Source organism: Rutilus rutilus (genome assembly GCF_951802725.1).
Source record: "Rutilus rutilus genome assembly, chromosome: 8".
NCBI lineage: Eukaryota > Metazoa > Chordata > Actinopteri > Cypriniformes > Leuciscidae > Rutilus > Rutilus rutilus.
In genome coordinates this window covers 34,969,054-34,981,293 of record NC_140222.1, presented here as the reverse complement: position 1 = coordinate 34,981,293, position 12,240 = coordinate 34,969,054, and the positions used below count along the sequence as shown (strand labels likewise).

The 12,240-nt window shown below is 38.0% G+C and overlaps 1 protein-coding gene across 9 annotated transcripts in view; it reads right to left on the bottom strand.

Moving 5' to 3' along the window:
• Window positions 1-5,936: 5,936 nt before the first annotated feature.
• abi3bpb (ABI family, member 3 (NESH) binding protein b) overlaps window positions 5,937-12,240 on the bottom strand; it is a 54,305-nt gene continuing 48,001 nt past the window's right edge. For all 9 annotated transcript variants that reach the window (XM_084417982.1, XM_084417977.1, XM_084417975.1 and 6 more), the window contains 6 exons: window positions 11,629-11,734; window positions 10,943-11,022; window positions 9,270-9,299; window positions 8,489-8,647; window positions 8,274-8,396; window positions 5,937-7,301 (listed from right to left, as the gene is read on the bottom strand). In XM_084417982.1, the coding sequence (XP_084274108.1) occupies window positions 7,186-7,301; window positions 8,274-8,396; window positions 8,489-8,647; window positions 9,270-9,299; window positions 10,943-11,022; window positions 11,629-11,734 (614 nt within the window). In that variant the 3' untranslated portion in view covers window positions 5,937-7,185. The remainder of the gene's footprint in view (window positions 7,302-8,273; window positions 8,397-8,488; window positions 8,648-9,269; window positions 9,300-10,942; window positions 11,023-11,628; window positions 11,735-12,240) is intronic.

Below are 12,240 nucleotides of genomic sequence, written 5' to 3'. Positions count from 1 at the left end.
AAATATCTGAAAAATCTCGCTCTGGCTCGACCCAATGTCATTTATGAGAATTCAAATGAGTGGCGAATCATACCACTATGGTTCTGGGCTGATGAATGCGGTCCTCAATGTGACCTATTCACCTTCTTAAAAAACTTCTTAAATGTTCATTTTAATTATTTTTTGAAAATTGAATTAGTGTTAATAATGAATAAATCCTTAAAACATTAAATCAAATGTGTGTATTGGTGTATGGAAACCAGCAATACATGTACTAAAAACTGATCTTTTCAGCAGGACACTGACAAGTGTTCAGGCATTCGTTTGGGGAAGAAGTCCCCAAGTAGGAAAAACTACGAAGACAGCTCTTGACCTACATGTCAGCTAAAGAAATTGAATTAAAGATCATCTTGTGGAAAGATGGTCAGAAGCAATTTTGTTTAGCATGTAAATCAGGTCAACAAATGATCTGTCTGGACACAGTGTTCCTTTCTAACATGCCGACTTTTTGGGACTTTAGCTTATTCACCGTATCCCCCAGAGTTAGATGAGTCCATACCCTTCTCATCTCCGTGCGTGCCGTAACTCTGTCTGACGCACCCACCGCTAGCCTAGCTTAGCACAAATACTGGAGGTAAATGGCTCCAGCTAGCATACTGCTCCCAATAAGTGACAAAATAACGCCAACATATTCCTATTTACATGTTGTGATTGTATGTTGTGATCCCAGTATGTATACGGTTAGAAGATGGCTGTGTCTCATGTGACCTTGTTATTTGTACACGCTGTGACCATACAAATCACAACATGTAAATAGGAATATGTTGGCGTTATTTTGTCACTTATTGGGAGCAGTATGCTAGCTGGAGCCGATTACCTCCAGTCTTTGTGCTAAGCTAAGCTAGCGGTCAGACAGAGTTACGGCACGCACGGAGATGAGAAGGGTATGTATGGACTCATCTAACTCTGGGGGATACGGTGAATAAGTTAAAGTCCCAAAAAGTCGCCGTGTTCCTTTAACTGACAAGTGAAAGATACGAATTTTCTTATGTTGAAGGATGTGTGGCATTTTTTGAATCCTTAAATTCAGACTGCTTTGAAGGTTTATTTTCCTTGACCCAGTCTATCTCGCACATCGGCATCTAGAAAACACCACTGCATTCATCGCATCCATTCTCACAGAAGTGAAAATTGTTCATTTTTAATGAAGTTAGTGAACATGTTACTGGGTGTTAGCATCATTTTTACCATGATCTGTCTGCATACTCGATTCTGATTGGCTGGAAGGTGGCTGTTAGCTTGGTCCATTTAGATGTCGCAACTAGGTTTTTCTTCAACTTCCTGTACTTTTAAGTCTCAGGGATTGATTTTTATCTGACAGCTTTTAAACACATTAAATCTGTGTTGAAACTTCTTTTTTTGTTTTTTTGTTGAAGAAACACCCAGCTAAACAGTCTACTGCACAAAGCATCTTTTGTCCATCAGGTCATTCAGAAAAGACTTTGGATGCTAAACGCAGAGCTAGAATGTTGCTGGTAGTCATCTGAGGTGAAAATAAGAGCGGTTTCCCTCTTCTTTCTCTTTCACATGATTAATGTGCTATAGGAGTATGAGCTTTGGCTTCAACAAATTGCATGCTCTGACTGGATCGATGGAAATAAGTTTCGTGTTGAAAAGCAAATAACATTGTGTTTATGTATGTGTGTGCCATTTCTCTGCAGGAGGGGATTCTCAAGACATTGTTTTGGAAACACTGACTCTGTCTGTTTTTCTTTCAGGTTGACATGTCTATCCCACCGGGTTGAGATTTGACAAATCACATGGAGTGTTGTGGAGGAAATACCCTGATCGTCTTGGTGTCGGGATTCCCTGAGTGAGGGAGCTGATGGAGAGATGGCCTGCTTGGAGAAGACACCTGGCTCTCAAGAAAGCGTGTGAGAGAAAGACAGAGAAGAAACAAGATTGATGGTCCTTGTCTCTGTGTTGATTGGCCGGGTGATCGGTGAGTTGTGTTCATCAGGATGGTAATGGTATTACCGCTCTCTCTCCTGTTTTCATCTCTTCCAGCTCTCAGATCATTTAGCATTAATTGTCCCAGATTCTGACCAGGGTGATTTACTTTAGGGGGCATTTGGCATTTCGGAGGGGACACACATTTGTCACGTTACCCAGTTTACCCACAATTCATAACATTGAGCAGTGGGGTGTAGCACTGTTATTATTATTAGTTATTATAGAATTAGTTATTATATGATTATAGAATATTCCGCAGGTGTTTTACATGTATTTTTGAATCATGCATTGCATTATGTTGTGTTTTAGGGTTGACGGAAATTTCCGTAAAATTACTGGGTAATGTTGTGGCAGAAAATGACCTGTACTTTTACTATTTTTTTTATTTATTTTTTTACAGTGTAGTAGTAGTAGTAGTAGTATTACCATCAACAAGAGGAATAATAACGATATATACAATAAATATGAATATACGCAATGTTGTCAATAGTAATTTTTATAATGTTAGTAGTACTGTTATATACTATGTAATGTATTATTATAATACATTTTTTTATTATTATGATTAGCAAAATTATCTTTAATTAAAAAAAGAAAATCATTATAAAAACAAAATTATATAAAATAAATTGCCATTTTATGCCTAAATAGTTCAGTTTAATGATTTATATAATCGTTTTTTCACAAAACATGTTGCACTAATAAAATTGCAATTTATTTTTTCAGTTTCCTTGAAATGCAATTTAATAAATTCCTCTTCCCGTCATTCAAAGTCAAATTCCAATGTAACATCCTGTGAGATATGGCCATTTCCCTTTAAATTCACTATTAAATGGTGTAAGTAAGCGTCTTTGTTTGTATATGTGTGACTATGGTTACATTTATTGGAATGAATCATTTGATCACAGTGAGAAGATTAATAATCAAACAGTACAGGTATGTCCGGTACAGCTGTGGGACAGAAAGTTTTCCTCTGGCTTTAGTACATTTCTCAAATGACTTTCTTGAATTTAATTCCAGGGTGGATTAGCAGAATGTTTGTGGTGCTTATGAGTGTTTGAAGCGTTTATAAAGAACACTCTCACTAACAATATTTCCATCTTGGAAGCATCTTATGAACAAAATGCACATGCACATCTGGTTTTAAGTCTTTGAGGACGAAAAGAAGAAAACAAACGGACACTGCACTCTGCAAAGAAAAAAACCCACATGGCCGATGCAAAAAGCTGAGAAACTTATTTCAAAACAGGATGAGATAAATGACAAAACTAGTGAAGGATAGTTTTGTGTTACAGGCTGAATCTTTTCAGTGCTCATCCGTCTTGTTCACAGACCATATGCTACATATATCACAAGCTTCAATCCAATTGGCTGGTTTTCTGGTAATTCCAGGAGTTAGGGTCAAAAGGTCAAAGTTTGGCTAGTTAGGACATGGTCGTGAGTATATGCACCTACACCATCTGGTTCTGAAAAGCATCTTACTCCATTGGAAATATGCTGAGCTGGTTATTATGTGTATGTGTATGTGTGTCTGTGGTTAAAACCCAATATATATTCAGTTCACCACAACTTATCAAGGACGTTTAGTGACAAGGACACTCACATGCACACATTAAAAATGAGACCACTCCAGTGAGCAATGAAAATTACCACAGCACGTTTTCATTTGCTCTGTGGGGTTTATTTTGGTTCGGTTTGATAGTCAGCAGATTCATTCCTCTTCCCTGTCCATATTTGCCAAAAACCCTTTGGTTTGTGCACACAGACTTTGCGCGTGCTTTAAGATTTTGAATAAATCTCATTAAATGATTGGGCAATTAATTAACCTAAATGATCACAATTAAAGGGTTTGTTCAGCCAAACATTTAAAATGATCCCATAATTTACTCCCCTTCAAGCCATCCTAGGTATATATGACTTTCTTTTCTTGTCAGCCAAACACAATCGGAGTTATATTAAAAAATATCCCGCCTCTTCCAAGCTTTATTATGGGAGTGAATAGTAACTGAGATTTTGAAGCCCAAAAAAGCGCATCCATCCATCATAAAAGTAATCCATTCGGCTCCAGAGTGTTTAATAAAGGCCTTCTGAAGAGAAGCCATGTGTTTTTGTAAGAAAAATATCCATATTTATAACTTTATGAACTATAATCACTGGCTTCCGGAAACAGCTGTACACTAGTCTAGTTCTAGCGGAAGAGTGATCTCTGGCCCAACGCATGACATATTGACGAACACGGAAGCGCAGAGGATAGAGCAAAACAAAACACTGGTCAGGAATTAGAAGTCTAAAATGAGAATTTTTAAAGAGAAATGTCGGAAGAGCTTGAGTTTGTTGCCCATCCCTGTTTGTTTGAACCGTGAGATGGATGCGCTTTTTTGGGCTTCAAAAACTCTTGCACTTTTCACTGCCATTATAAAGCTTGGAAGAGCCAAACTCAGGATATTTTTTTTATATAACTTCAATTGTGTTTGGCTGAAAGAATAAAGTCCTATACACCTAGAATGGCTTTAGGGCAAGTAAATTATTTTTTATTAAAATAAAATTATTTTTGGGTGAACTAATTCTTTTAATTGCAATATTTGCTGAGTAAAACCCATTACCTTATAGTAGCCAGGGATGCAGTAAACATTATAACAATTTTAGAAATTTCAAATTTCACACCCAATCCCACCTTTGAAGAAATAATAATTATATTTTAATAGTTTTATTTTGCTTGCCGCCAGGATGAAGGGAAAACAATGTAGCTAAGCTAAGCTAAAGCTAAATGGCAATTTTAAGATGTCCAAATGGACGCCAAATAATTGTGGCAACAATCCTTTGATTTTAATACTTTAGCTACCCTCAGGCTTATATTGAGTGATCAACTGTATACACTCAAACTAAAGCTCAATCTGGCATCCAAAGTCTCGTCAGTAAACCCAGAGCTTCTTTAATAACAAACCAATGTGTATTTGTGACCGTTCCCGAGATCCTCCCAGCACGTGTTGGGACCTAAGTTGGACACTGGACTTGTTGCAGGAAGCTTAATTCTTGCTGACAGCCCAGGCACGGACCAAGCAGCGGCTACTTTGAACACAGCTGTGAGAAGAGCGAGGCATTAAAGCGAGCTCTAAAGTTTGCTGGGAGAGAGAGCTGTTGATTTGTGTGAACGCCTCACTGTCGAAAACAGCCAAGTAAAGATGTGAGGGTGGCCTGCAGTCGATGAGTTTAAGTAAAACTTCTCGTGATCTGCAGCTTTATACCAGTCGAAGCTGTTCATGACCTCGTCACCCCATTTCAATTCATTCCTTCATTGTCTTCCTGTAAACCTTCAATCCCAATCTGGACTTTAGACCCATGTCCCCACAACCAGAGCATTGGTTGCCCAGTCTGTAGCCGTACATACATCAGTAAATTGGTTAGAAACATTAGGTTGCATAATAGCAACGTTTTTATGTGAATAAAGTTGTGGAAAATGGTGACCAAACAGATTGTTTTGCCATTTTTGCTGATTTGGACACAGTCTGTTGGCTTTTAATTGTCTTAAACCAAAACTAACGTTTATATCTTTCTATCTTTCTCTTATACGCGCCTCCTTTTTCTTTTGGTTGGAAACCTAATAAAGTCACCGAGAGGCATTTTGAAGTTTATAGTCTTTTTTTTTTTTCCTCTCTAGCTTTGTGGTTTTCAGAGAATGTCCCTGTATTTGGTTTGGCAGGGCAAACTCCTCTCTTTTTCTAGCTCTGGAAAAGTATAGTAATGCAGTAAAGCATGTATTGATATTTATTTTTATAATTTGGGTTGGTGAGATGGGGCAAGTTGAGAAGAGTTTAATGGTGTTCAAATTCCCAAGGGTCAAAGAGACCCAAGTGTTAACAGACCCACCTGAGAGACTGCGTTTCATTGTATTCTGTAGAAATCCATTAAAAAATAGTGCAACAACAAAGACGGGACACAGAGGATTAAAAAAGAAACAAAACTTCTGTTTTTTATTATTGTAAAATACATACAGAAGAGAACAAATCCAGAACAACAACAACAAACAACAGTTTCATCTTACAAACATATTCCATGAAAATACGGATAAGCCAGAGAAACTCTGCCAAGGGATTGGCAGGGACATAACTGTACAAAATATGGGACCCAGACAAGCTCTCCTTGAAGTATTAATATCTTCAAGACACCTTGAATGTATTCAGTGGGTTAACGCTAAAAAAAAAGCGAGAATTCTTTTTAAAAACTTGTGTCGTGTTTCACAAGCTTGAGGGGAAAGGATCTTTAATTCTCTCATAGGTTTCCTGAAAAAATACTCTCTCCATATACATATAAATACATTTGTGCTGTGCAAATTGCAAGAGTAAGGTCATCCTTACGATCTAGAACCATTAAATATACCAGGACATACATTGGAAGACAACAGCCATGGTACAAAGCATCTGAGTGAATGAGAATTTGCATGTTTTGTGTGTGTAGATGTGTGTGTGCACGTAAAGAAAATGATTATTTTCATCCCAACCCATTGTAAACATAGACGTGTTGTCGTCTTGAGTCCATTCTTTCTATTCTAGTGTGGGTAAAGCTGACTTGTTGAGCCAGTACAATGTGTTTGTGAAAGCAACATAGCGAAGAGTCCCAGCTATACATATAATCTGACATAACAGAGACCTAAACTAATACAGCTGCCTCTGGTGGTAGACAAAAGCCCAGGCTGTCTTTAAAGCGCTTAATAAAAGCCTGGCCCATTCTCACTGGAAGAAAGCCAATGAAGAAACCACAAACTTTGATAAATAATATTACACAAAATATCAAAATAGTTTCAGGGAGCCAGCTTCCCAATATTTAAACAAGTATTTTTTACCTTTCTTTTTTTGTTCATCACTTCAATGTATCCGGTGTTTTTCTCATAATGAACTTTTTTTTTACCTTTGTTCTAGTTACTGTACGATAAATAAAAAGATGAGGCATTGTTTTGCTATTACATGTTACAAATGCCCTCAAAAGTATTCCCTGACTCTTTGATCCTGTACACTATTATACATGGTACGAACTTTTGGTGATGTAGGCTGAGGAGTGACCGAACTCACCATCATTGGTGGGGGGGAAAACAGTAAAAAAAAAAAAAAAAAAAAACTGTCATGTGACATTAGCAGGCACCGACCCCAACCAATGAGAGTTGCTCTTTAGGGTTCCGTCGGGACACTTGCTCCGGTCCTACCATTTCCCTGGAATCGGCGTACCGCACTCGTACCATGCAACGTAGGTGATGTGGGAGTTTCCACCTATCTGGCCGAAGTGGACTGGCTCTTGTCTCATTGCTCTGTAGAAACCTGAAAATGATCAAGAAAAGCATTAGCCAAGTAATTGGTTGAATCCAAACTTGCATAATTCCTTACTATTTAGTAGGCGAAAAACAGTATGTAACAAATTAATTATGTCCGAATTCACAGTACTCATAAAAGAGTAGGCAAAAAGTATCCGGATGACCAACTTCTACCGGCGAGATTCGGAAGTGTGCATATAATGCACATGAGGCCACGGAGAGGTTTATGAGTGGAAGTGAAGCGACACAACTAACGCTAGTAGGTCACTTGATAAAGGTAGCATGGCAAAAGTCATGCGTCCAGATTACATTCATACTACACACATTCATACTATATAGAACATACTTTTTTAGCGGTTGTGGAGTAATTACTTATTCAAAATAAGTACATACTCAAAAGAGTATGCAATTTTAGACGCAGCCATAGTTAACTTACCCCCATGTTTGAAACCGGTAAGATGTTCTTTAACGCCATTGTCGGAATTACCGTAATTACAATTATTACAACTTATGAATTCTGCATTTTCTGAGAGCTCCCACTTGACCACTGCAGGTTAATTTTGCCGTTTGATAGTGTTAGTCTATCAAAAGTCTGCATGGGGACTGAAGATTTCAAGCTAAGGTATGAGTTTCATAAAAGTGGTTTGTATATCAATGTCTATACTGTATATATCTATTACTGTAAATGAAGTTTTCAGAAGTCATACAATAGATTTGTGTGAATAGCCAAAATGTATTCATTTTCACTGATGATCTTCCCCTCTAGAGCTGTTAACTGCTGCGAATGGATCATTGATTCAGTGAGTTCAGAAGCGACTCAATACAATTTCACAATAAATCATTCAGAAGAGTTTTGTGAACTGGATCAACTGGTTTTAAAAGAAAGCTTCATTCTGGGTTTGGAACTTCAAAAAGGTGAGTAATTTTCTTTTTTAAAGCACAGTAACATTATATCAGTGGTTTCTTGCAGTTATAATACCTGGCCTGGTTGGTAGCTGGTCTGCAGGAAGCTGAGTTCCTGTTCTGCCATCCAGGAATGAGTCCACAAACTGGCAGTGGTCTTCACCGTGACCCGTCTGGTCTCCAACATTGTAGAATTTACCTAAAGGAACAGGGAAGAAAAGAGCTGCCAATTCATAATCTATTCCCGCATAAAATGAACCCAATGTATCGATCAGTTTTCAGAAGACTGACCGTTGAGGGAGTCGCTCAGGTAGATCTTGTACCGAAGGGAGTTGCAGAGTTGGATGCCAACAAATTTGCGGTACCACGTCCTCTTCACATACTGCTTCCCGTTGCACTCGGAGTAAGAGTCGGTTTTGAAGGGGAACTGGGTCCAAATGGCATCTTTACCTGAAAAGCATGTCGAGAAACCCCAAGATGTTATTTTACGAACTGACGAGGCCAGATATTATGTTCTGGCACAGATCGAGCAAAACAATGTTTCTTTCAGTGGTCTTTTGAAAAGATTACTGGAGTACAGACCCCGTTTTTGTTTATACACGTGTTAGAAAAGGCTTGCTGGACACTAAGAGCCGAGGGGCTGCTCCATTAGTCTGTATTTCCATTGGCTCCTGTCATAACCTTGTCTTACTATTGGCTGACTTTGCTCTCTATATCCATTGTTCATTACAATCAATTTCGTGTGGAATAGACAATACGCAGGAAGAAATCAAGGGAGATGAATATCAAATTGGCCCATTCTTGCAATTCACTGAGTGCAAGAAGGCAACCAAGGCCCTTATTTGAGAACAGGGATTGAAGAGGATGGTGTTATCCATTTGCCACTCTTGAGTAAATGTTTTATCTGGCTGAGATCTTGGTATGGAAGAAGTGAACTCATAGGAAGTCTCCACAGCTCCTTTACTCGTTCGTTTTCTTTCCTCTACTAGGACTGCTCATTACATTATCCATTTATTCAACAGATAGGAATTTGTCACCTGAGAGAAATAGGGTGCAAAGCAGAAACACGTACCTGAGACGTTCTCGCTCACTCGCGGATCCGCTGCAAGAGAAAACAAGGATCAAATGAGGAGAAATTAGAAATTATGGTTTTGTTTTACAGCCACCTGGTCATAGAGACGATCAAAATGATCTGTAGCCCGCAGGAAAGTTAAAGACACAAATCGGCCAACTCTGCATTGGCTATCCATGGGTGGGCAGAGTGCCTTGAGCAAAAAAAAACAAAAGTACAATAAATTCCAACAAGCAGAAAATACTGTGCTTATTTTGAATCTCCCTTATGAAGAGAGATCAGCTGGCATGAACTAACCTGCTGGATCTGCCAAAGCTATAGGGGAGAGACTGAGCCTCAGGGGCTTTGGCGGTAAAATCTCATCATTCAGTTTTCCTCTATTTCTTTCCCGTCATCGCACATATGGACTCTCTTTCCTTTCTAGTTGCCTTTGCCCTGCTTTCCATTCTGTTGCTAGACTTTCTTTATGCAGGCCAGACGAGGTTTAAAACTAAAGCCTCCTCTCATAAAACGTGGATGATATGGGACTTTATTTGTTCCTTATTTATGATATGTTGTTAGTGAGCTTGTAAGACAGGGAAAGGTTGGCTGTGTGACAACACTCCATGGGTGCATCAGCAGGCAGTGATGGGGCCAAACGTTACGACAGTGCGGGGACATGCTGGAGTCATTATGTTAACTACAAGCAACTCATTACATGTACTGTATCTCTAAGAGATAAAGGAGAGGTCACAAATATTGGCTCACTTGCACAAGCCATGGAAAAGCAATTTGCAGCGCTTCTCTGGGGATATTTGCATTGTATGCCTAACGTATGACTTCAAAAACATATTTTATTTTAATACTGGGATTCGTTTAGAATACGACGACTCATGGTTAAACTATTACCGAAATAAACAAACATTCAGATAGCTCTAGGACATCTATTTCACATTAAATTGTGCATATGACAAGATAAGATAAGATCAAAATTATCTTGGAAATAAATGTTATAAGAGTCTGTAATGTAAGAGTGTCCACAATAAAGAAAAGGAAAAATCTTTTTTTCCTCCTAGTTTAACACACAAGTACCAAAAAAAATTAGCTTTTTGTATTCATGGTTATATATGGTTTTAAAACAACTTTTATACCATTTATAAGAACGTTTAAATGTAATTACCCCACAAAATGTAATGTAACCATCAAGTAAAAAACAACAACAACAACAAGATTTTTCCTTACACCTTGAATAATGTATAAGTAAATGTTCACATTTTAAGGTTTTTAATCTACTTTTTGAATATAATATGTAGGTATGTCTGGAGTCGATCTCAAGGATCGGCATCAGGGCCGATTAGACTTTTTTTTTTTTTTTTTTTTTTTTTTTATCCAATGAAAGACATCCCTAATAAAAAGTATATATATATATATATATATATATATATATATATATATATATATATATATATATATATATATTTTTTTTTTTTTAAATATCATGAATGATTGATTCAGAAAAGTCATTAAGTTTTCCAGGAAGTTGCACCACATGAAGTTTTACAACCAGAACTAAGCTTGCCTTGTCCTAAAAGGGTCAAATTAAATAAAACTTGGGGGACAAAAGTTGTTCAAATAAGCAGTGAGTATATTTCATTAAAATGTTATTAATTAAGAATCAAGATAAAACACATTACCAGACTCTGTGTTGAAAGACACCGGTTCACTGGGTGGCCCTTCACCAAGGTCATTCTTGGGCTTCACCTTGAATTCGTAACTGTAAGGTAAGAAAAACAGAGGTGATGGGACATTACGTTTCTGCTTTGATCCACATAAAACCATTAAGTATATTCATTTCAGATCTTATGTTATGCTTCTGACAGTGTTCTGACAGTGCTTATGACTCTGCTTAATCCAAAATTATTAAAATGGACTTCTGTATTGGAATCCTGGTGGGTTGTTGTCAAATTCTGAGTAAAATGAGGTTCTTATTTCACGTCTTTTGAGCCCTGACACTTGATATATTTATTCTGCAGAGACTGAGGACTCAAATCCTGTGCCCCCCTTTTAATGGATCCTCCATGTGTGATGTAGAGACATAACCAAGGCCCACGTGCCTTGAGGAGCAGTCCATAGGAAGCCCTGGTTTATATTGTGTCACCAGATCTTGAGCCTATATTCAGCCTCATTAAAAAGCTAGCAAGCGTGACGGCTCCCCTACAGCCAGACCACAGCGCACACATTCAACACCTTGTCCAGACCTCAGGATGCGTGCAAGTCTTAACACCCCTGGTATTTGACACCCACATCAACTAAAACACATCTATCAAATTCAGCAGAGTGCCTTAAATAGAGAGGTTGGCGTTCTGCATTGAGACTGTACCTGCTCTCTGGTTTGAGGTTCTCCACAGCCGTATGAGTCTGGTTGGTGGTCAGAATAGAAACCTGTTCACCATCAGGACCTTTAGTTGTTGAGATAACCTCATATTCTGTGAAAAGTCAAATGACAAGGAAATGGGTAAGGGACTGACTGGTCACAGTTACACCAAAGTCGAGAGTTAGTTTCTGACAGTTCAAAGTTGACAGTGTTCAAAGTTGAGGGTTAGTGTTTTACCAATCAAAGCCAAAGTTTAGTGTTTGACCCATTAAAGTCAAGGGTTAGTGTTTTATAGATCAAATTCAAGGGTTAGTGTTTGACTGATCAAATTCGAGGGTTATTGTTTGACTGATCAAATTCAAGGGTTAGTGTTTGACTGATCAAATTCAAGGGTTAGTTTTTGACTCATCAAAGTTGACAAATGAAAGTAGAGGGTTTGTGTTTGATCAATCAAATCCAAGTATTAGTGTTTGAGTCAAACCCTAACTTTTGACTTTGATCCATCAAAGACAAGGTCAAATTTCATTCTAACACCACAATATATTACGCATTCCATTCCTCAGATACAAATGGGTATAAGCCAATAGACATTAGACTATGGGTTTCCTTTGATAATCC